Consider the following 21,736-nt stretch of genomic DNA (forward strand, 5'->3'; position numbering starts at 1 on the left):
CTGGCGTGCTCTGGTCCATGGGGTCACGAAGAGTCGGACATGACTAAACGACTAAACAACAACAACCACAACCTGATTAATGCTTATTTCATTCATTACCTGTGAATTATTTGCATTCTTTTTTTTCCTTTACAGAAATTTTATTGGGAAAGTATTCTTTTCAAACATTTTAAAAGCATTTCTTTAACAAGTTGAGTTTTAAAGAAAGTTTGTTTTCTGTTGCTCCTTCTGGAGAATCCCTGTGGTTAGGTGATCTTGCAATGACATTTTGAGCATTTTAATATATATTTTTACCACTGGTAGCCTGGCCAGAGTAGCTTAGGATGGTCCCCAAACGTTTGCAGTAGCATTTCCCAAAGGTGATAAAATGTAGGTGCCAAAAACAAAAGCGGGAGCAGAAGATTCTTCAGCATCAGCATCCCAGTCTTCTTCTGGAGTGGGGCACTGCCAGGCTGTCACCTCTTTGATTCTGTTATTTGGATCGCCTCGCCTTGCAGTGACCTCCAAGACCTCTGGAGAAACTTTGTTCACACAAGTTGCAATATGCAATTTTAACTCCAGCTTTGGAACTTGATGATGGGCGTTGCAGGGGCACATTGCTAGTTCTCTGGCAACCTTCTGGTGGTTCTTTCTGCATTTCACCAATTGGTAAGTTAGCCTGCTGGCTCTGATCTGGTTGTTCTTATCAGAAGGGCATTGGACAAGCCGTTCAGGCTGCGTACTGTGCTCTTACACCCACACACACAAAATTAAGAGCATCTTACTTTCTCAATTATTTGCTTTCTTGTGATATGTATTTTACCTTGCGCTTCCTAGACGTAGGGATCCTGAAATATCCAGCACAACAGGCCTTCAAAAGATTACTAAAAAAAACTGTGGTCCTGGTGAGCATGGTTGGTGTAAATAGTAAATGTTCAGGTTGCATACTAGAGGAAGTTATGCTAGAAGCTTGACTGTGAGCATTGGGATCACATACAAACTGCATCACATACATATAATTTGAAAACGGATGTGATTTTTCCACTTCTGACTTGATCTCCAGAGGCACAATATGAAAGTCACTTAGACAAGGAGAAAACAAGTCTACCCACCATACTATTTTAATTTTGGCTTTGCCACACCCTAGCCTGCCAATCTACTTGAGACATAGAAAAATACCAGATACATCTACTGCTTCCTCTCTTCTCTGCCTGCAGTTGTGATCAAAGAGGGCAGTTGCGGCCACTCAAACCAAGCCATCATTTCAACCTAAGAAATCCAAAACCTCCCAGGAAACTCCTATTTCATGTAAAGGTTCTTCCTTGATTCCTATGCACTACTTAAGCATAATGAGCTGGTCCAATGAAAACTGATATCTAAACTGAGTCTTAAATCAAGATCCAGATTTCAATCCACACTTTCTCAATTGGTTACACTCAGACTGCTACCTTTCATAATATCCTTTTCTATTAAAATATCAAGAGCGAGTGGGTTGAAGTTATTTACATCAAATGTAATAAACATGACATAAAACAAGGTTTGAGCAGTCTCACTGGAAAAGCTAAAAAATAGGAAGCAAGTACATTTTCACGTAGCAAAAGAAATTTATATTGGTTTTACCACTCATGGTGTCACAAACAATTATGTTGTGCTCATTTTGTAGGGACGTTACTTTGGGATTATTAACAGACACATCAAATAGTTAGGATTTGGATTCCAGAAGTGTGCTTGTCTTTGGAAGCATTTGCATGTGCCTTAACTTTCTTTATTATGGAAAACAAATAGCCTGATTGTAATAGCACTTACAGATGTTAAGAAGGAATGCAAAACAAGTGACCTCTATTTTCAAAGATAAACTCCATTATTTTACTGATAATCCCATGTCTGTTGGCCATGAGATTATGGATAATAGCACTATAGGGCTTTTCCAGACAGATGCTTCCCCCATGGTTGTCTTTATACTGCTGTACTTAATTAGAGGGGGTATAACTGCATGCAAAAAAAGATAAAGATAAAGGACCCCTGGACGGTTAAGTCCAGTCAAAGGCGACTATGGGGTTGTGGCGCTCATCTCGCTTCAGGCTGAGGGAGCCGGCGTTTGTCCACGGGCAGCTTTCCAGGTCATTTGGTCAGCAGGACTAAACTGCTTCTGGCGCAGAGTGCACAGAAATGCCATTTTCCTTCCCACCACATCAGTACCTATTTATCTACTTGCACTGGCGTGCTTTCGAACTGCTAGATTAGCAGGAGCTCAGACAGAGCAACAGGAGCTCACCCCCGTCGCGGGGATTCGAACTGCCAACTTTCTGATTGGCAAGCCCAAGAGGCTTAGTGGTTTAGAGCATGTAGCAAATATCAGTTCCCATGGGATTTTGGTAGAACTGTTGAATCTGGGGCTGCCATTTGCATTTATCTTGCTAGTTCTCACTCTGTAGTTTAGAATCTCAAAGATCAGCATAGTCCTTTGAAGGTGCCCTATATATCAGGTCCATCTAGCTAAGTATTGTCTATTTTGGGTGTGGGCAACCAGATGTTGACCCTACAACTCCCATCATCCCTGAATATTGCCTATGTTGATGGGAGCTGGAGTCTAATACCCTGTTTCCCCCTTTTTAATACATAGTCATAAAGTAAGCCATGGCAGGGTTTTTAAGCATTTGAGAAATATAAGACATACCCCCAAAATAAGCCATACTTCCGCGCCATGGAAACCAACCCCCACAGGCACCTCCACTCACAGAGTCACTCCATGCGGCCAAGAGCTCTGCTTAACAGCTGATCGCGCTCCCGCCTTGCTGGCTGCATCCCCGTGCTCCGCTTGCCACCATCGCTGGGCTCACTGCTTCTTCCTTGCCTGGCCCAGCCAAGGAGCTTGGAGCACCCTGCAGCGGCGGGGGGAGCGCCTGAGCCAGTGGCCTCCGCCTGGCCTGGCCAAGGACGCCTGCTGCCCCGCCGCCCGGAACCGGTGGCTGCTGCAGTGCTGAGCACTCAAGAGAGCACAGCAGCGCCCTGAGCCAGCGCCCTGAGCCGTAAAAACCGTACCAGTAATTAAAAAAAATAAGACATCCCACCGAAAGTAAGCCACCCTGTGTTTTTTTGAGGAAAAAAAGTTATAAGACGGTGTCTTAAAAAGAGGGAAACACGGTAGCATCTGGGTGGGTTCCCCAAATTTGACCTATTCTGGCAATGGCATTCTAGGATTTAAGGCAGAGGTATTTACTAGTTCTGCTCTATGAGTACTGAGTCCTTTTAAATTTAGAGATGCCAGGGATTGTTTCTGGGGCCCAGGGCCGGCCCTACGGCAAGGCTGGGTGGCGCAGGGATCTTCGCACCACGGCGCCAGAGCACCAGATATGCTTAAGACGGCCCTGCTGGGGCCATATGTGTGTGCAAAGAGTGTGCTGTACCACTGAGCTATGGTGTTTCCCACATTAAGGCCTACAGGCATCACACAGGAGAATAAACAAATCCCTACACCTTAACACATCCTTTCTTTTTCTCCTTAGGTGCTTCTGTCCTGCTGCTATACTCTAGATCAGTGGCTCTCAAACTTTTTCCTCTGGACCACGCTTTCAGAATGAAAATTGGCTCGTGCCACACTGATTTTTGTTGTTGTTAAGAAATGCACCAGAAAACAAAAATAAACAACTCCTAGCAGTGCTTGATTTTATAGCATAGAACACAAGTGCTTTATTATAGGATCATGGGGCATTCAGAAAATATAAAACAGTACACTAAAAGAAATAGATATGATACGATACGATACTATACTATACTGAAATGTTTAAATTGATTGCCCTTGAATCCTGCACATTGCCATCCTCTCCTGCCACACCAGTGTGGCATGCCATACCCCTTGAGAACTGCTGCTCTAGCTCCACTGACTGATCAAAATTAGGAGCTAGCCCTTCCTAGAAACGAAACTTTACATTAATTGCTCTGCAGAGATTCTTTCTGAACTTTTTTCACTGTAAGTATTTTCCTTGTGGAAATAACGGCTTACACAACCCATTTTCTGCTTGGGGCCCTGGGAAACAAGGAAGTCAAATGGGACAGCATAGGTTTTATTATTGTGAAATGGATTTGCTTTGAATACAATGGTTTCCAATTTCAGAGTAAATCATGCAGAAATGAAGGAATGCTGTGATGGTGATCTCCCTTGAGACAGAACGGATCTTTACATATATGACACCGTGGCAGGAGGCTAGCAGCTAAACCTCTGAAGATGTCCACAAATTATTGCTTTTAAGCAACCCCTGCTCCTGTGAATCCCTTTGTGGTTTAAAAAGAGACTCTAGGAATGAAACATGGATTTCCCCCTCCCCTCTCTCACCTGATATTTTCCTCTAAATAAATGGGTAGCTTGTAGATCTATAACTCATCATTGGGAGTAGCTACCAAAGCATACTTGAGCACATGCTTTGAATGCATAAAGTCCCAGAGGCAAATCTCTAGCATCTCTTGAATTGTTTGATGAAATTTCAGAAGAGTGAACATGTAAAATTGTGGCTTTAAAACCCAAATGCAGCTCATAAATACTGGATTTAATTTGAGCCATATAAACAAATAGTTCACAAGAGAAACACATTTTCAAATATAAGTTTAGTTAACCTGGACCAAGGAAGACATGTTTTTTTTCCTTTTGGATAGCTGCACTTGTATAATGAAGACTGCAATGCAGTCCTTATGCATGATTACTCAGAAGTAAGTTCCATTCTGTTCAGTGGTGCTTACATCTAGAGAAGTGTGCACAGGATTGCAGCCTTATTTTGGTGCCAGTTGTGGCTGTCAAACACATTATTTGTTCCCATGATCCACTGATTTTAGACACTTGTTTCATAGAAATGTAGAATCTACGAGTTGGAAAGGACCATGAAGGTCATCTAGTTCAACCCCCAGCAATGCAGGAATCTTTTGCCCAAAGTGGGGCTCAAACCTACGACCCTGAGATTGAGTTTCATGCTCTACTGACTGAGCTATTCCACTACGAACCCAAGCAATGAGCTAAGCATTAGGGTGCTAGTTTTACTTTGTTTTAAAAGTCTCTTCCTAATACTTGCACTTAAGCATATTACAATGGAGAATATATTGAACTCCGTAACATTATACACAGCTCATTGCAATATTCATGTATGTTGTGGATTGACAACAGCAATGGCATTTTCATGCTCTTCTCCAAGTTCCTTCTATTATTTCATAGAATCATAGAGTTGGAAAACACCACAAGGGCCATCCAGTCCAACCCCCTGCCAAGCAGGAAACACCATCAAAGCATTCTTGACATATGGCTGTCAAGCCTCTGCTTAAAGACCTCAAAAGAAGAAGACTCCACTTCTTGGCAGCAAATTCCACTGTCACAGCTCTTACTGTCAGGAAGTTCTTCCTAATGTTTAGGTGGAATCTTCTTTCTTGTACAGGTAGTTTGAATCCATTGCTCAGTGTCCACTTCTCTGGAGCAGCAGAAAACAACCTTTCACCCTCCTCTATATGACATCCTTTTATATATTTGAACATGGCTATCATATCACCCCTTAACCTTCTATATTTAGGTGTTAAATATGAAGTATGCTTCCAAAGCACATTCTTCTACATTACTGCTTCCAAAGCGTATTAGCACATTTCCCTCTTATTCCTTAGAAGGTTCTTATATTCGGTTTGCTGAGGATTTATTCTTTGGACAACCTTATGAAGTTGGCACACTTTCTAGAAAGGCATAGGGAAGTATATGATAGGTGATATGAAGCTGCTTTGTCAAGTCTTAGACTTGAAGTAAAGTAAGCAAGTTGCCATTTGGGTGGCAGAGAGGAAGAACCCGGTGGCATCATTGCCAGCAAGCTGTCCAGGCGGAAAAGAGGCAGCAGATTTGGGATGTTTATATCAGCCAGTAGCACCACATTGGCCACCTGGTGTCACCTGGTTTGCCGGCTCAGGTCAGCAGGATGATACGGTGTGGCTTGAACACTGCAGCTTCAACTGTCTATAATTTCTTCCTCTAACCAGCCGCGATGGCTGCTCAGGAAAGCAATGTCTATCCACAGGGTTCCTAAAGCAAGCTTAGCTGCACCTGACAGAAGACATTATTCCTATTTGCATATTTGGTGGCAGTGTAAGAAAATTAAAAAAAAAATGGGATGATATATATATGTGTGTGTGTGTGTGTGTGTGTGTGTGTGTGTGTGTGTGTGTGTGTATTGAATTGAAGAAGATATTAAAATATTCCTTTAAGAAAGAACCGGAAATATTTCTATTAGGATTATTAAATGAAGAAATAAAAGCAAAAGATAGAGTGATGATGATGCATGCGACAGTGGCCAGCAGACTACTCATCGCAAAGAACTGGAAGATAGGATACCAACTAAAGAGGAATGGGTTCTTAAATTGACAAATTATCAGAATCTGACAATAAAAGTGGGGAGGGTGAAAGGTTTAAAAGAAGAAGGAATATTTGCAAAAGCAGGTAGAAAAAACCAACCTCTGAGCAGACTTATAAAAGGCACCAAAAAAGGGAAGAAATGCGTTGGATTTAGAAATATATACAGACCAGAGTAGAGGGTAGACTGGAAGTCACTTTTGGTGAATGGGGGTGGAAGTGGGGTTTTGTTTGTAATTCCTTTTATGTGGATATCTATATATGTTTTGTGTGAGTTATATCCGTGATTTATATTTATGATTTTAAATATGATTTGTAATTATTATGTATTTTGGGGTTTGGGGTTTTTGTTTGTGTGTTTTGGTTTTTGTGTGTGTTATGTTTTTTTAAATGTTTTGTAAAAAAATGAATTTAAATAAAAGTGTTTTAATATTTAAAAAAAAGAAAAGAAGAAGACATTATTCCATGGAGGGGTTCACCATCCTTATCAGAAGGACACTGCAGTTTTGCCCATGCTAATGAAACTGACAGTGTCCTACTATAACAGTTGTGTCCAAACTTTTTTCAAAGATGGACAGATTTGATGAAATGAAGAGCTGCGGGGGCCAACCAAAGGGGCGACTGACCTTTTTTAAGGATTGAAGTTGTTGAGCTTTTTTTTTTTTAGGGTTGGTGTTGTTGAGCTTTTTTTTTCCAGGATTTTACCCCAGGAAAATGGGACCCAGGTGGCGCTGTGGGTTAAATCACAGAGTCTAGGGCTTGCTGATCAGAAGGTCGGCGGTTCGAATCCCTGCAACAGGGTGAGCTCCCGTTGCTCGGTCCCAGCTCCTGCCCACCTAGCAGTTCGAAAGCACGTCAAAGTGCAAGTAGATAAATAGGGACCGCTCCGGCGGGAAGGTAAACGGCATTTCTGTGCGCTGCTCTGGTTTGCCAGAAGCAGCTTTGTCATACTGGCCACATGACCCGGAAGCTGTCTGCAGACAAACGCTGGCTCCCTTGGCCTATAGAGAGAGATGAGTGCCGCAACCCCAGAGTCAGACACGACTGGACCTGATGGTCAGGGGCCCTTTACCTTTACCCCAGGAAATAAACTGCCACAGGGGCCAGATTAAACTGACTGGCATCCCGGAAATGGACTTTGGGCATGCCTGTATGAAAAGTTGTTTGTACTGTACAGTAGTAATTTTAGACTCTGGACTTCGTCTTATGGGAGGCACCCTCTTTAGAAGGCAATGTGCATTACTTCATTTACTTGAAAAAGTGATAAGACAATGTTGCTTCATTTGGGAGCCCTTTCAGCTGAGTGGGACACTGGACTCCCTCCCCCCAAAAGTCCTCCCCTGACAGCACTGCTGCTACTGTGGTACCACAACTGTTATCCTCCAAACACGGCGTTGTGTATTTTATTAGGTGAATGGATATTTTGCTCCTATATGCTGCCTCTGTTTGTCCAATGAATAGGGACTTTCACAACACCACATGCAGATGCGCCTTTGAAATAGCAAATTAGACACAATTTCAGCACCTCTTGAATAGCTTTCAGGTTACGCGGCTCATCTCATCTCCACAATTACTGTTATTAGTATGTGTTGTTACAACCCTCCCACTCTCCCCTTCCTCTGAGAGACTGTGACAATGTTCATTTCATAGAATGAAAAGTTATTTTGAAAATGACTACTTGGTGATATACGTGAACTCCTAAATTACCTCTCCTTATACTTGGTAATTATCGAACATGTCAAACACTCAGCCTACTGAGGAACTTGCAATCTTTGGAAGATCTGCTAAAGTATTTCACAATTTAGCACATAGCATGCCATTCATCTATTTTAACAAGCTAAATGAAAAAAGGGACACATTTTCTCAAGCCTTTACTCTCTTGAATATATATTTGTTCTCTCTGTCATATGGAATTATTTCCTCTGTTGGTCAGAGAAACTCTGGAACAGCAGGTGAAGCAGACCTATTTCACCTATGTTCTGCAGATTAAAAACCCGACAGAAATTCAGCTGTGTTGAACCCTGCTTTATACTTTCATACATTGCCATTTCTCAGAAACTATTGACTGAAGTGAAATCCTTGTCTTAATGCCAAGTTAATGACAAAGTCAATGTTATTATTAGCACAGAGGAGAAACTTGGTGTGGGGTTGGTGGTATGACACAAAATGTTCATACTGGGTTAAGCCAGCCAAAATGTGAAAGGCTCTTCAAATGTTGCTGAACTACAGTTCCCATTATCTCCGACTGTTGGCTATGCTGGTTGTAGCCGATGGGAGTTATAGCCCAAAGCATCTGGGGGGTACCAGGTTGGCGAAGGCAGCTGGATATTTTCTTTGATGAATTTAAATAGCTGAAATAGCTGGGAACCTGTGGGCTGCTAGTCTCCTCATCCTGATCATTGGTCACGTTTGTTGGGATTGGTTGGAATTGGAGCCCAATAGCATCTTGAGGGCTGCACCAATGTTACAACTAATGTATGCATGTAAAGCAGATCAATATGGAGGTTTGCCCTCTAAAACATTTTTTTTTGGGGGGGGTACCAGGTTCCTTGTTGTTTAATGGCAAAATCTAATTTATAGCTGGAGTATAACTAGATGATGCTTCCTCCTGTTGTTGTTGCTTAGAAGTTATGACTATGTTTTCAAAAATAAGGTTTGGACACCTGACTATGGTAAATGATTCATTAGTGGAGCTGCAAATTCCAGGGAGGTAGCTGTGTCAATCCATTCCATCCAAAACAACGGAATCTTGCAGCACTTTCAAAACTAACACCTAGATTGTGGCATAAATCTACGTTAGCCAGATTGCATGTTGTCTGATACATGGATACACACACACACACACACTGAATTTATAGGTGCAGACATTTTAAAGGAACAAATTACATAGTGAGGGTAAGGAGTGCAAAAGCAACCAGTGGCTGGCTGTGTCACACCATTGTGTAAGCACAAACACGAGCCAAAGTTCAGTCGAATGAACACCAGAATCAAAGGGAGTGGGAGCGACCTACTAGTGTCGCTAAAAGTCTTGCGTGTCTTCAGACAGGCGACGTGTTATCCCAACCATCCTAATACAAGATTTGCACAAAGAATGCTTTCATTTTCATCATTTGCAACTTTGCTGCGTGTAATTGCAATTGATTTCTATGGTTTTTTTTTTTGCCGCTGTAATTTTATCTCTTGTGAAGCACCTCGAAAACTCTACAGAAAAGGGACGAGCATGTGCTTGAAATCAGTCAATAAACACAAATTATATTCATAGTTGATTTGTGGAGGGGGCGAAATCTGGTCTTCTTTTTAGCTGTGCAAAGCAGAGAGGAAAAGGTGTAAAACAGGGGTGGCCCTCAGAAGTCTCTACCTGGCCCTCAGAACTCTTCCTAGCCCATCTCACTTCCCGGGTGATACCTTTCTCCAGACCACATTCCTCTCCAGCCCTGTTTTGTACCCTCTGAGTTTTTTGCCTGGATAAAACATATCCTTGAACTCTGGTTATTCTTCTTCCTTGTTTGGTTGGAGAACAGTGTGAGGTATGTACATAAACATTGGCTCATAGCCCTGATTACCACTGGCAGGTGGTCCCTGAGAGGTTGCCAAGAAGCAAATGTGGCCCTTAGGCTGAAAAAGTTTCCTTTAGCTTCAAACCTAAAGCTAGATGACGCCGACCTAAATTAATATCCTTGAAGTGGAAAGCTGTATAGATTTAGCACACAGTGGCTTCCTAGAAATCAGCACACTCCATTGAAGGTTGGCTAAGGGCTCTCTCAGTGCTTTAATATTTCACACATAATGCATCACGCCCCCAGTTCCGAAATTACGAGGATTGGTGATGACACATTGAAGCCATTGGAACTAACTGAGATCAGCAGGGGGTGGAATGGTGACATTCAAAGACAGGCTTCACAAGAGCACTTTAAGCACTGCCAGGGAAAAGGCCCAAATGTGCTTAATGCCTGGCTTGTCTGGAGAGGATTGTGTTAAATAATAATGGGAGGAAGGTTTGATGGTGGAGAAAAGAGATTTGTTATAAGTCAAAAGGGTTTCTCATCCTGCAGCTGGGCATGTAGTGTTCTTGCGAATTGCTGCACCGCTTCCTGTGCCACTTGAAGAAACACTTTCATTGCAGATGGCTGGCATAAAACATGGAGGAAAGGCAGGGGGCAGGAATTATTATTTTATCGTTTTTATTTTTTATATTTGTATACCTGCCGGAAGGACACTTCCCACATTGTGGCTTCTTTGGGGAGATCAAGCTCTTTAAAATATTAGCAGCACAATAACTTGACACTGGCAAAAGGACTAATATGTTGTTTTCACACCCTCTGGAAACCCACAATCATGTATGTCAATGTAGTTTTCATTCTAGACACAAACAAACAGACTCAGGGTCTAGGTTAAAATGTTCCTGTTTGTCCAGAGGTTGCATTTGCATTTAGTCTGCATTTTTGTTTTACAGTGCTTTCTTTTAAAAAAAGTTTGTCTTGTTTTATGCCCCTCCCCCGCTATTGACAACACGGATTGCATTGGCATAATAAATTATCCTATTGACATTACAGCATTATTGTCATGCTGCAATGAATGCGATTGTTTTATTGCTTGTTTTAATTACAGATGGTTATATTGTAATGCTACTCTGATTGGTTTATATATCTGCAATCCACTTAGAAGCCTATTTAGCACTAAGCAGCACATAAATTAATAATGGGTAAAGATGATGGTGATAACTATAGTAAAGGATTTCAGATGCCTTTCTCAGAAAGACCCAACTCGAATAAATGGACGGTTGGCAAAGTTTAAAAGAAAGCAAAAAACAACAACAACAATACAGTATAGAATCTTTTCAATAATTAAAAAATGAATCGTTGTGGCTTTTTAAAAGAAAAATTGTCTGGGAGGTATTTCCCCACTTCTGCATCCAACCCAGCTTGGACTTCAGGACACTTTTAAGAAACACAACCCGGCCAGAGAGGTGCGACAAAGCAGCCAGTGCAGAACAATGCCACCCCCACAGGATGCCTCGGCAGCATCCTTCCTCGTTATGGCGAGACGAGTTTCCACCTGGCTTGCTCCGGAACGAGCGGGGAGAGGTCGGGAGCCTGTGCCAGTCGCGGACGCAGCCAGCCAGCCCCTCGCCCCTCCTCTACACCCTCAACCCAGCACTGGGCTCCCCTTTGGAAGCAACCTACAGTATTTGCCTCCCGCCGCTTCCAGCGTGAAACTAACAGAAAAGAAAAGGAGGTGGGGAGGGAATGGGCGGGGCAGGAGCGACAGACCCTCAGCCAACGGAGCGCGAGCGCGCGCGCGGGGTGGGGGTGAGGGAAGCGGTCCGGGGGAGGCCGAGGGGCGGGGGCGGAGGCGGGCCGAGCGCGAGGAGGGCGGGGCGGCACGCAAGCGCGATGGGAGCCTCGCAAAGCCCCACGCGGGCGCTCTCAGAGCCTCGGCAGCGGCGCTTCCAGTTGAGCCGCGAAGGGGCCTCAGGGCGGCGAGGCGCGCGGAGGAGCCGGGGAAGAAGAGCGGAGCCGGGCGGGCGAGCAGGCAGCGCGCTCTCTTTCTCTGTTTCCCGCGGCGTGCGCAGGGGCGGAGCGGCCAGCTTTGCTCTCCGGCGGTTGCCCAGCCCCGACCAGTCATGGGGTAAAAAGGGGGAGCGAGCGAGCGGCATGGAACAATAAAAGCGGCGAGGCGGCGGCGGCGCTGACTGACTGGCTGGCTGGACGAGCGAGCGAGAGGAAGCGGGGGATGCCGGGCGCTCGCTGAGCGGACCGAGCGGCGCACTCGGCGGCGGCGGCGAAAGTGGAGCGAGGCGGCGGAGCAGCGGGCGTCAGGGGAAGCGCGCGCGGCGGATGCTTTGCGCGGCTGGCGGGAGGCGGCGGCGGCGGCGAAGGGGGAGAAGACGGAGGGCGGCGGCGGCAGAGGAGAGATGATCGCGGAGTTGGTGAGCAGCGCCCTGGGGCTCGCCCTCTATCTCAACACCCTCGGCGCGGATTTCTGCTACGATGACAGGTAGGTGGTGGCGGAGGAAGAAGAGGCGGACTCGGGGCTGCCTGCTCGCGGGGTGCGTCCGGCTCGGTTGCGCTCGCCGGCAGCGCCAAAGGGAGCGCGCTTTCTTCCCCCGTTGGGTTTTGCGCGAGGCTGCGAAAACATAACACGCAACTTGGTGTCCTCACTTTCCTTGCCTGGTCTGCCGCCTCCTCCTTTAATCCGCTCTCTCACCTGCGGAGGAAGGGTTAATCCGATTATCTCTCCCCGGTTTAACGCTTGACGGATTTCATCGCACCTTTTCTTCCTTTGCGCATTCTCTCTGTATTTCTCTCGCGCGCCTGCCTTCCCCCTGGGTAATTTCAGCTCCGCAGGGGTGGGAAGAGAGTTCAGAGCTTCCCTGATCGACTTCGCTTTGCGCTTGAATCTACCAATCAGAGGCAGGTGCAACAACAACAACAAAGGCACGCAGTTAGTTAGCTTGGGTGCCTTTGAGGACATTCTCCGGCTACGGATTTGTTCCCGGTACCTGAGCTGAATCCGTTCCACTCCTGGTTAGCAACGATATGCCAGAAGATCCCGATCTACCATCTGCCCACCCTAGTGGAGAGACGCAGTTTGCAGGACTGGCTGTCAAGTTAGTTTGCTGGAAGGGGTCGGGGAACATAGGTCCCCTGGTACAGCTGAGCAGGCGAGGAGTGCAGGCAAACTCCTTCCATCCTAAATCTCTTAATTCTTTCTCTCATTATGCCTTTGCCAAGATCACCCTTTCTCGTCACTTTTTGGAAGTTTGGGTGAAGGGAAATCTTTGTTCTTTGGCGAATAATTCCATACACACACGTGTGGTTTTCAAAAAGGAAAACATTCTCCATCTGCCCTTGCCCTGCAATCAATTGGATCATTAAATGGTGTTAAGTTTGGGTTAGAAACAAACCCTTTCCCCCTTTCATCCACAAAGCGATTGCTTTTTGAGGGGGGTGGATTCAACTTGTTTCTCTTGATGCTCTTGTTTCTGGAGCATTTGACACTTAAACTCCCTTGCGCTTGTAAGTGTATTAAAGGGACAGGGATGCTCTGACTTTTTAAAGGGAGAAGTGTCCAAGCTGCTGCCTGAATGGAAATTAGGCTTTCTAACTAGGAACCCCTTCTCTTTAAAGCCCACCGATGTGCCCAAATTTATTTGTAGTTAATGAGTAGTGAAGGGGAAGGTAGCTGCACTGTCATTGAAAATGCGTGTTCTGGAGCTAAAGTGCATTGATCCCTGCCTGAAACTGAGTCTTGGAATAGGAACCTCTGCTTTAACTTTGCTCACAGGGGCAGTGCTTACTTGAAAATCATCAGTGTGGCTGTGTTTGCATGTTTGTGTTCGTGTGCGCATTTGCCCTCTGAAGATCTGCTGAGCAGCTTTTCTTCCTGAAAGCTCTTCTGTTCTGCTCCCCAGACTGTATGTTCAACATTCCTTTATGCTAATTAGCAAAGATGAAGTCCCCCCCCCCCCCCCCGGACTTGAATTTGGCTCTTTTGAGTTTGGGCAGCTAATGAGAAGTGAACCGTGTGGTTGAAGAAAACTGCGTCGAGTTCTAGAAAATGTCACAGTTGTTCTGGGTGCTTCTCCCTCCCCTTAAAATGGACAAGTGCTTAGGCACTGCTGAGAAGCTGTATTAGCAATGAGAGAAAATTCCAATTTGCGCCTTTTCCGGTGACTTACTCTGATTACAATTAAAACAGATGCATAATTAAAATATATTAGGGAGAGCAGCACGCCTGGCTGAATTTATGAGCCATCTTGGGGTGTTTGCATGCTCCATTGACGTTAAACCATCCAAAAAGTGAGCATAGATTTACTTTGACAGCTTTTCATCAGTCCCTCTCTGTTTGGAAACTGAATAGATCCCCTGGGTTAGGGTGAACTGCCTTTCAGCAGAGTGCCTTTGTATTGAGGGGATGCCCCTTGAATTCTCATATATGGGAGTAATCAAGCACCACAGTGCCGGAAAAGTCCAAACTAAGTGGATCTTACAAATGGTATATTGATAGTTCTGCCTTCATATATTCATTCTGTTACACTGTTGTCAACAGAGTTCTACTGTGACTACAAATATATTATTCAGTTGTGTGTGTGTGTGTGTGTGTGTGTGTGTGTTCAGAGATGATGCATAAACGCAGACATAAGAGCTAGAGCAGCATAACTGTTGCCAGAAAACATGCCTCAAACTTTCAGGCAAGTAGTAAGGGAAATGATCTACTCTAGCTTTGAAGGATCATTTGCATTGGGACATAAACTGGTTGTAAAGTCAATTAATTTGCTTAATCCTGAATTTTGGTCTGCTTTGCAGGGCACTGTGGCACCTGTCACAGTTTGGGAGTTACTAGTAGGATAAAGGCACAATTTGCTCTTTTTCCTTCTACAAAAATTGAATGCAATTTGTGTGTTTCTTTCTTAGCCATTGCAGAATAGCAGTTCAGCAACTTAACCCTAAAGGATTTCCCAGTTTTACAGATCACGATCTTTTCTATTTCCAAGTATTTAAGAAAACCATTAACTGCATTCTAGTGTGTTAGTGGTCTTTTAATGGGTGTATAAAGTTGTTTAATGATTATACGCTGCTTTGTGCAGTTTTATGGAAAAGCAGCATAAAAGCTTTTCAAATAAGACCTGATATAACTCTGCCAATACTGGCAGAAACTTACAGGTATTAATATGCAGTATTACAGTAGTTGGAGGATGTATGGAGGATTACAGTAGTATGGCCATAAGTAAACATACATCGTCGGAGTTGGAAAAACCCTATGCACCTGGTTGTTGGCTTGCCTAAATATGTGATGATGGAACCTAAGAATGTGGATATTTTTTTGCAGCCCTGCCTTCTGCATTACTCTATCTAGGGGCTGCATTATCAAGGTTGCTTGAGGACACTGATTGGGAATTTAGTGCTCTTTGCCGGTTTAAATCTCCTAATATTGTATTGCAGATTGAAGTATTGCTGAACATCATGGATGTAGAGGTCAAGCTCTTTGTTGATTTTTACATGATTGCTCTTACAGAATGTTAGTGGTAATTTAATTGCAGGCCAATCTCTCTTTTTTTTCTTTCTTTATGTTAATCCCAACAGTACCAGTTTAGCATTAATCTTGCGTTGGATAAATGACATTTAAACTGCAGGTTTGTTTAATTTGTCTAAAAGCTAAAGACATAAACACCTCTTGGATTTAGAAATTCATTGGCATCTGTGAACTGAAATTATTGATTATGCTGTAGAGGAGGTCAGTTAATTACAGCATTTTCAATTACATTGGGAAGGAAGGAGAGTTGAAAACTGCAAACTAGCAAATGCTTTTCTAGTTCACCACTGCAAATCCCCCAGACCTAAAATATTTTAACTACAATCACAGGGTTGTGTGGACCATCAGGAGCTTTCTTCGAATCTAACTTGATGAAATGTGAACTGAGTAGAAGCTGTGGGATACTGCCTTCCAGGTGGGATATGGATCATACATCCAAGTTAAATTGAATCAAAATTGTGCATATAAACTTTGAAGCTGATGATCACTTGTAAGAGCAGTGCCAAATCCTTCAGGTTTTCTGTTCTATCAGATGTGGCATTGATTTAGACTGTTTTTCTTGATACAGTGACCAAGATTGCTATATAAAAGGTGTCTGTAATTGCATTTTGTGTTTTAGTAGGTTGGCAAAGATTAAATGGTGTCATAAAACCTTCTTTACAGCAAGATCAATTTCTTAATGATAAAAAGTAATGGAAAACAATGTGCATTACTCGCCTGGAATGAAGTTACTTACCGTCTCAAAACAATCATTTATTCTGGGGCCAAATCTCATTTTAAGGAAAATGAAGTCAATTCATTATTGAGTTTAAAGAGGAGTTTGAAAAGATCTGACATACACAATGTATGTGGGAAGAGTAGATGAAGGCATGGCAAGAGGGGGAAATAAATACTTGCTGGTATCCACATGACTGGTCCAGCTGCTGAAACATGAAACCAAGGATTGCCAATTCAAATATATGATAGAGAGAAAAGCACCTCTCCCAGTTCCTGAAAAATGCATGTGGGGTTTAGTAATCATTGCATAGCAAGTGCCCCCCTCCCCATGCCGCCTTCTGTAGTTCTAAAATTCCACATATTCTGAGTCGTCTGCAAAGATTAAAGGAGTGACCAAAGATATTGTGACATATTAAATACAGAGAGGGGGAAAATGTGGCAGTATTTTCAAAGGCTTGATATATGGGAGAAAGGGAAAATGAGGTCTGGCAAGGGGTGAGTTTGTTCCCACTTGGAAGCAAAATGGCAAGGGAAAATTTAGTGTACATTCTCTTAGAATTTTGTGTTCATCGTGGTTGTTAAAGATGCCTACTGCATCAGTTGAACGACCATACTTTGAAAACTTTTTTAAAATTTGAAATAGTGTTTGGCATGTTTACAGGTCATTATTTAAGTTGAGATATAGGGGTGATTTGTATAAAGAGGGAAAGTGATTGTTGGTGTGTAAGATTTGGTGTCTTAGGATACTGGCAATCCTACATAATTGCAGTGATAATCTAAAAACGCCCATGCAAATCTCTTGAAGTCCTGGATTGCAGTATACACTCAAATGCTCAACAAGTTGCACACACTAAGGAAAGCCTTATGTTACCGTTTAACCTTGCATGATAAACTTTTCTTACAAAACTAATGCCTTTGAAACTTTCGACAATCATGGGCATTGATTTTTCATTCTACAACTTCACTTACACCATTTCTGAGTGCTTTCACAAGTTCCCAGGGATGGTGTGTCATTTTTTCACTGCTTCTGTAATCTTTCAAAGGGATCTCATGCATGCTCCCCACTTTTAAAGAAATGCTTGTATTTTCCTTTTAACAAGATAGGAAAAGAAAGAGAGAGAGAAAAGTATGAGGCATTGTTTTTCTATTTTGCTGCCTTTTGAAATGTGTGAAAGCACTTCTCTGCAGGCAAATATGTATCAGATGCTATTTTTAAGTTGCTCAAGTGATTTATTGGCTTTATAAATTGGCCAGTTAAGTTAGTATTCAGTTGGGACCAAATTTTAATCTGTAGTGGAGTTTGAAGAAAGAAAAATATTTCTTTTAACAGTGTTTGTTTTACTAGGGTATAAATTATTTCATTTTATCCTGTTTCATCGGAAGACACACTGAGGTTTAGGTGAGATGTAGATACATTTAAATTTAGTCAACTAATTCATCAGTTAGAAGTTACCAGCTAAACATTATTTTTGTAGTGCTAATTGAAGCAACTTCAAGGTGACTCGCATGTTATCACAAAGTTTGGTGACACGTCACATTATAACTTTCTTAATGGCTTATCAAATAATTCTGAAGCACATTTTTATTAGATCAGTTTAATGATACAGTTTGCATAGAACCTCATAATTTTTTTAAAAAAGTGTAAAGAAATCTATTAATCTATCACCTGAGCTTGGTTCTTCAGATTTAAGAAACAATTCTTACTAAAATTAAAAAATGGTACATTGTATGCCGTGATTGTCTCAATTAAAATTTTGTAAGCTTAGTACGTTATTGATCAGTTCCTCTGTTTGTTGTGCCACAAAAGACATTACAGTACATCTTGGTACTCGAATGGCTTGGCTCCCAAACAAATCAACTCACAAACACTGCAAATACTGCAAACCCGGAAGTATATCTGCTGATGAGTTGTGTGTGAAATGCACATTCAAATGAAGTTTGCCTTAAGCCAAACTGTAGTTCAGGTGAGCCTAGTGTGCTAGCTGCACCCTTCTCAAAGCGTGAGCTGCTATTGTACCCAGACCATGCTCAGTTGATCATAATAAGCAATGCTGATTGCAGAGACAGACAAATATGTACAGCTGGCTTTGCTAACAATATTGTCATGGTAAGCCCCCAAACAGCTCTTTAAACTCTTCACAGTTTAAAAAGCAAAGTGTTGCTCAGCAAGAAGGAGAGGGCTCTGAATTGCAGCAATTGTATTCAGTATCGAGGTGCACATGTTCTGCATCTCTATCTTTACCACATACCGGCATGTATTTTAAATAGCTGTGATGTGAGGCATTATTAGAGACCTGTCTTCAGTGGGGCTTAGGTCTTAGTAAATGCGTTAGAATTGCAGACTTGTAGACTTTATCGCTTGATAAGCTGGTTGAAGCAATGCACCAAAGGATTTGTATTTGTACGATTTATGCTCTCATATTGATAGAGTTGCTAGTGTATTAACCTTTATTTGAGTGCATGAATTTCCCAAGAATGGTCACTGGAAATAGCCTCTCCACATATGGATTGGAGTTGTGTGCTTCATTACTTCATCATTTCCTTGTTACCTAGCTTTTCTTCTTCTTTTAAATGTTCCAATGTGCTGTCTAACAGTTACTGGTGGCTGAAGTAGCAGGTCTCTCTGAGCAAGGATTTGTAACTGAAACAAGTGGCTTTGTTATGGTTACGGTAGTCACGAACTTCTGTATTTTTAACTATAAAACTACTATTTCCTTGAAAAACCATGAAATACACAACTTTGAATTTAAATTTTAACTAGATGTGCACAATTCTTGGTCACTAACCTTCTGGATCCACAAGCTAATTTGCAACACGCCTTGACTGTTTATGATGGTCTTGCTGACCATTATGGTTTAGCAACCTTTGAACTCTTTGTGTCTCCTCTTTCGCATGACTGACTGTGTGGATTCTTCGTATCTCTTTTCAAAAGGGCTGAACAGATTGTGTAGGCAGGTTGTCATGTTGACAGAAAGCCATGCAAGGCTCTTGCCTTTCAGCACATTGCTGAAAGTTTGGTTCAACATGGTAACTTTTGTACCCAAGTGATATTTTACAGATAACGTTGCTTTGATGGTGGTCTAAAGAGTGGAAGGGGAATTTAAATAGAATTGTTGTCATTTTATATACTTTGCTAGATATTGTGCTCACATAGTTTTTAATGTATTCTTCCTTGGAAGATGGTACTTGTAGTGCTTTTTGTTGTTGTTGCTGAGGAACTCTGAAAAAAATAGAGGAAATGGATTTTGAATATGGAATTCCGAATTAATGCAGTATGATGTTTCTGATTCTCTTTTCAAGACAAGCAGTCTTTTCTTGCCATAAATGTGTTACTTTACATCAGGTAAGCTATTCATTTTGGCAGAGTGCCATATGACAATATTTTTTGTCTTGTCAAATGTTCATCATAATAATGGCATGTTTCATGCAGCAAGATGCCTTGCAAATCAGCATTATGACTTAGAATGTTTGTTTAAGTACCAGCCATAATGTTAATGAATCATAGGACACACTACTTACCGTAAACTCTGAAGGTCAATATTTTTGCCTTTCCTTCTGTCAGACGAGAGTGAATCAGATGTTGAATTCTCTTGGTAGAACTCCCCTAAGACTTCTGTAAAGTAATTGCTGAATTGCTTGCAACCCTCCTCCTTCCCAAGAACCACGAAGCCTGCATCAGAAAGACTCCCAAACCCAGCTGGTCCTTGAAGCAAAGACTGACAGGTAATTGAACCAGGATTTTCCACTTGGGAGTACAAAACGTTAATAACAGACAACTGGGCTGGCCTGCAAGATTCCTTCTCTATTCATGGAGCTGGTGTTAGGCAAAGGAGATGTTGAACTTTGACTCTCTGGTTAGCTAGGATGCATTTCAGGCTTATGAGTGGCCAGTGATGCTTAAATCCTAGCATAGATCTTTGTGGTTGTGGTTAGGACGACCTATGCTTATGACTTCTGTTCTAGTTTACGTATCTAGATAATACTGAATTATCTCTGCCTGGACCATCTTTTTCAATTTGAGTGGAGATAATCATATGCTTATGGAAGCATATGTAAATTGACGTTGCAAAAATTAACATGGTTATCTGGCGCACTTGATGCTAGCTTTTTAGAAATGTACTGCCAATTTTAAATACAGTAGCAGTTAGTTGCTTGGAGATTAGGACCTCCTGTCTTCTTCTTTTTATTTAAATGGTATATAATGCAATTGAAATTGGTTTAGCTGATCAAGGCCTGTTTTCTTCTATCCGGGGCTGAATTTTCAAAGCAAGGACTTGAATGGTACTTTTGAGCAGCACATCACTTGCCTTTGTTTTACCAATGACCTTGATTTCCATATTTGCTGCCTGCTAGAGACGTGCTTATATATTAAGTATTTTATATTTAATGGTTTACAGTGAATGTGGACATCAGTCATGTTTTGTTCCTTTCCTTCAGTGATAAGGAGCAACAAACCACAATCCCTGGCAGCATTAGATTTGACTTGGGAATCATGATTTGCTTCCCCCCCCCCAAAAAAAACATACCACAGTTTCTGGTTCAGAAATAAGGCTGAATAATGGATCAAGGTTTGTTGCCTGTGCTAGGATTGGAGCAAAGGAGGAGGCTGCTCTTTCACAGCAAATAATTACCTATGGTGTGTGATGTGTGAACACTACCTGAACGTTAATATCTTCTGTATCTAAGGAGGCTAATGTTATATTAACCATGACAGTTTATGTCTCTACTAAGAGGAGATCCTATATATGCTAGGAGTAGGGAACTTGTGGTTCTCTAGATGTGGTTGGGCTTCAGCTTCTACCAGCTGAAATCCTGCATGGCCAGTGGCCACAAATGTTGGGAGCTAGCCAATGGTGAGGAATACCTGGAGGGCTATATTTTCCCCATCCTTGCTCATACATGTATTCCCATTTTTAAGGAGCAAATTGAGCTGTTCTTTCTGACAGCAGGTGGTCAGTGGGCAAATATATTAGCAGGTAGTGATGCTTTTCTCACTATTCGGTCTCCTCCTGATTTCTGTACATCAAGCTCTTGGCGTTCTTAAGGCATGCATGAGAGAGAAGGTTTGTGTACCTCTTTGCCACTTAAGGGTCCCTCACCCTTTAAAGGACTCCAGACATCTTGGGGGGGGGAGGTTCAGTTTTATAGCAGCTTCCTGGGATACTAAATATTTCAGTTGAGGGTTTGTGAGCACTTGCTCTCAGTCCACTAACAACCACTGAAATCTGGTGGCTGCCCTCTGAGGAGATTGCCGACCTTTTCCAAATGTCGCCTAGATCAGGGGTAGCAAACCTTTTTTTCTTGTGAAAGGCTAGTCACTCACAGGGAAAATCAGTTGGAGGCCACATGTGACAGGGAGTGGAGCCACTCTGCAGTTTTAATCTGAAATCTTAGGCGCAGTACTGCTCCCAGAGCTCAGAAACTGCTCGTGTTAATGAAATTCCTTGTTGCAAAATGCACCTAGAATAGTGGGGGTTTCAAACGCTGCCCATAGTGTAAGGGAGTTAATCTAGTGAAGCTGAGTTGGCTTGTGATAGGACTAGTGAGTTAAAATCCAGAGGGGTAGTCTTACAGCAAAACCCAAATATTTATTTATATAGTCCATACAACAATAAAAATGTTAAGACATCAAGC

The 21,736-nt window shown here is 42.5% G+C and overlaps 1 protein-coding gene across 2 annotated transcripts in view; it reads left to right on the forward strand.

Annotated features, from left to right (window-relative positions):
- Window positions 1–12,222: 12,222 nt before the first annotated feature.
- Window positions 12,223–21,736, forward strand: part of TMTC2 (transmembrane O-mannosyltransferase targeting cadherins 2) — a 191,346-nt gene continuing 181,832 nt past the window's right edge. Inside the window, exon 1 of one of the 2 annotated variants that reach the window (XM_035126826.2) lies at window positions 12,223–12,346. In XM_035126826.2, coding sequence (XP_034982717.2) covers window positions 12,264–12,346 — 83 coding nt within the window. In that variant the 5' untranslated portion in view covers window positions 12,223–12,263. The remainder of the gene's footprint in view (window positions 12,347–21,736) is intronic. The other variant, XM_060279689.1, reaches the window with a different exon arrangement.

This window comes from Zootoca vivipara, chromosome 10 (assembly GCF_963506605.1).
Source record: "Zootoca vivipara chromosome 10, rZooViv1.1, whole genome shotgun sequence".
NCBI lineage: Eukaryota > Metazoa > Chordata > Lepidosauria > Squamata > Lacertidae > Zootoca > Zootoca vivipara.